The sequence below is a fragment of the Martes martes genome (genome assembly GCF_963455335.1).
Source record: "Martes martes genome assembly, chromosome: 13".
Taxonomy (NCBI): Eukaryota; Metazoa; Chordata; class Mammalia; order Carnivora; family Mustelidae; genus Martes; species Martes martes.
The window spans coordinates 75,898,617-75,902,348 of record NC_137901.1 but is presented as its reverse complement, the minus strand read 5'-3'; the positions used below and the strand labels follow the sequence as shown (position 1 = coordinate 75,902,348).

General features: G+C 58.3%; 1 protein-coding gene across 1 annotated transcript; it reads right to left on the bottom strand.

The window, feature by feature from the left end:
* Positions 1-294: 294 nt before the first annotated feature.
* CMKLR1 (chemerin chemokine-like receptor 1) lies at positions 295-3,454 on the bottom strand (the record flags this gene model as incomplete). Its single annotated transcript, XM_080822230.1, has 1 exon — positions 295-3,454. One exon carries the CDS (start codon positions 3,452-3,454, stop codon positions 2,360-2,362), a length of 1,095 nt encoding a protein of 364 aa, XP_080678356.1. The 3' UTR covers positions 295-2,359.
* Positions 3,455-3,732: the final 278 nt, after the last annotated feature.

Genomic DNA, 3,732 nt, shown 5'->3' with positions numbered 1-3,732 from the left:
GTGCGTACCTCCCCCCTTCCTGTCAAACCCCACCTTCACTTCTTGTCCCTGTGCCCACTTCCCCGTCTGCCCTCCGCCCACCCACCCCACCCAGGAAGCAGCACGGGCGCCCCATCATCTGGTTCCTGGCCCCGAACGGGGGCAGGCCCTCTCAGGCACAAAGCATGTTGGCTGCCTGTGGAGGAGTGCAGGGGCACACTCTTTGTGAACCACAGGACCTTTGTATATGTCCCCTGGGAGACACTCTGAAGAGGCTGCAGGGACAAGATGCAGGAGGAGGTCACGGTTGCATTTCAGTATTTACTGAGAAACTCCTGCTGGGGCAGCCAGAAAGAGGCCTGACCCTAAGGAGGAAACAGCTGGTTTGAGTTTTACTCCTGCTCATCAGCTTTTCCAATGACAAAATGATTTTATGATTTTCAGGCTCCCTGGCCCGGCCCGGCCGGCATGCAGCCCAGGAGGAGCGAGGGCCCCGGCCCGAGCAAGTAGCACCTGGCGGTCAGAGGCTGAGTGGCTGAGGACGGTCTCTGGGGCCGGACATCCCACGCTGTCTCGTGCCTTAGCTCCTTCACCTGTGCCACAGCGGTGGGAGGTGACAAGGGGCACTGGGCATGACTTCAAGCTCCCTGTTTTTGCTCCCAGATGGCCCGAGTTTAGATTTCTTGAAGCCACCGGATGCCCTGACTTGGGGTCAGTTCCGAGCTGCCTCCTCATAAGCGCAATGACCCAAGGAGGGAAGGAACAGTCTCTCTCTTAATGAGGTGTGATTTCCAAACAGCCCATGGCCTTGGGAACTTGCCCAGCGCTGTGTAGACATTACATGTGTTCACCGCATCTTGTCAGGGAATTGGCTTCACAACGGCGGCACGTGGAAGACAAGAGAATGTGGACACTCGGAGGCCGGAGGGCCTCGGGCCCACCAGCGACCACCTCTGGCCCAGCCTCTCTCCCTACGCCGCCTTCCCTGGAGGTCGCCGGCGGTGCAGCAAATGGGAACCACGGTGGGCACGTGTGGGTGGGTGTCAGGGGACTGGAGGCCAAGTGTACTTTCTTTGCCGTGTTGGGTCATTTTGAAAAACTTTTTGCAAGCCTGGGTTATGCGCTATTAAGAGGTTTATATGAATCTGCCAAGTAATCGATATTTACGGTCAAAACCCCAAGCCTCTCTCCACACCTTCTTTGAGCCAGAAAGACCTATTTTCAAATCCAGGTTCTGGCAGAGACCCACTGGACGCCCTTAGGCAAGTTACTTAACCTCTCTGAGCTGCAGCTATCCGTCATATATAAAAGGGAAGTAATAACCGTACCTAACTCAGGCCTGCCGGGGCAGAGTAAACGAGATAACACATGGACAGTGTGTAGCATAGGGCGTGCTAAGTAAATGTAGGCTATCGTGAGAGTCTAGAATATTCTCAATAGATACACCCTCCATTAAAAAAAAACAGAGGTTCCGGAGCCAGACAGAGCTGGCTTCACCTCTTAACTTGGCTTCCGGCTAGCTGCGTGTCACTGTGAGTTACTCCCCACCCCCACCCCCAAACGGGACGTCCGCTTTGTCACTTGTAAGTGGGATAATGACACTGTAGCACGGGAAGGTGTCAGGCCTCATTGAGAAATGGCAACGGGGCTACTCCTAGGTGGCCCCAATGCCGGCCTCTCGGCAGCACAGGACAAGGGCCCAGGCCACAGGCTCCGCTGAGTTCCGTGACCGAGACCTTGGACCCGCTCTCCAACCTGCAGGACGCCCCCAGCTTGTTTCCTGAAGCTGACTTGGGCAGGGCTCGGAGGAAGCTGTGGAGGAGGACAGGCCCTCCTTCCCTGGCCCCCCACCCTGGCGTGCTTTATTCTGAGCACCGGCAGCTGGAGTCGGTGGACCAGGGAAGGAAGGGCAGCCCCCAGGATGGGGTGGAAACTTCGGGTGATGCTGCCCGCCATGACCCGGCCCCCAGGAAACAAAGGCAAGGTGCGAGCAGGGCCTGGGGCGAGGGGCTGGCACCATCCCGTCTCCCAAACAGCTACGGCCCCGCAAAGCACCATCACCCCAGAAAGTTCAAGGGTGAGCATCTTCAGTCGGCCTCCTTTGAGGGCCTGAGCTCTTCTCCCTCCCTGCCTTCCCCAGATCCCAGATCCTCATGGAAAGAGTCCAAGGTTGAGAGGACATGGCTTGCCCAGTCCATCAGGCCACTCGAACAAAGGAGTTCCAAGCCCTGGACTCCCAGCTCAAAATGCCAGTCAACCCCGTGCAAACTACAGGGGGGCGTCGGTGTGTCCTGGGGAGGGTTCCACCGTGGTCTCGAGAAGGCAGAGTTTGCGGCCTCCAAGGCCGGAGTGTCTGTCCATCGGGGTTCCCAGACGGGCCTCAAAGCATGCTGGTCTCCCTCTCGTTCATCGACGACATCTTGGTAAAACTCCTGTGGCTGGGGTAGGAGGAGTGGCCCGTGTCCTCACTCAGAGCGTTGACCAGGCGGGAGAAGAAGGCCACCTTGAACTTCTTGAAGTCCTGGCCCATAAAGACATACAGGATGGGGTTCATGCAGCTATTGGCAATGGCAATGGCGGTGGCCAGGGGCAGACCCAGGCTGAAGACGGAGCCGGGCACGGCGGCGTGGTGGAGCTCCAGCAGGTGGAGGGTGTGGTAGGGGCACCAGCAGAGGAAGAAGGTGGTAACGATGGTCACGATGATCTTGAAGGGCTTCTTGGTCTTGGCCAGCCGGTTGCGCCGCAGCTTGCAGACGATGGTGAAGTAGCAGGCCGTGATGACGAGCACGGGGACCAGGAAGCCACAGAGGAAGCGGGTGACGGTCACCACCGTGTGCCGGCCGAAGCCCACGGGGTCCAGGCGGGAGTGAGTGGGCCACGGGGCAGAGCCGGCCGCCGACTGGCTGAAGTTGTTAAAGCAGGTTATCTTCCCGTGCACGTGGGCCGTGTCCCGGAAGAACAGGGAGGGAGAGCTCAGGAAGAAAGCCAGGACCCAGATGACCATGCAGGCCACGTAGGCCAGCCGCACACTGCGGTGGTTCTGGGACCAGACGGGGAGGAGCACGGAGACGCAGCGGTCGAAGCTGATGACGGTCAGCAGGAAGACGCTGGTGTACATGTTGTGGATGAGGAGAAAGTTGCTGATCTTGCACATGGCTGTCCCGAAGACCCAGTGGTAGTCCAGGGCAGCGTAGGCGATGTGGATCGGGAGGAAGACGTTGAACAGGAAGTCCGCCACGGCCAGGTTGAGGAACCAGACGGTGTTCACCGTCTTCTTCATCTTGAAGGCGGCGATGATGATCACCAGCCCATTGCCCAGGATCCCGAGGAAGCAGATGATGCTGTAGACCACCACCAGGAAGATCCTGGCCGTCGTGCCTTCCAGGGGAGAAGACTCCTCCAGGACCATGATGGGGTCAAAATCATCCGGGTAGTAATCGTAGGCAAGGGAAGTGTTGTAATCCTCGTCCCCCATTCCCTGCGAGGGGAGACAGGGGTCAGTGGGGGAAGCGTGATGGCGACTGGCTCCAAGGGCTTGGCCAACACCAGCAAGGCCAACGGGGATCTGCCTGACTCTGGGCCAGGCCAGTTTGGTATCTTGATGGCTTAAGTACTTACTTAACTACATACCCCATATGTACTTACAGACCCTAAGTCCCTTGCCTGAGGTTATACAGCAGAGAAGAGGCAGAGCCAGGAGCCACACCCAGCTTCAGAGTGGAACCTCTTGACAACCCTGTTTTGCTGCCTCTC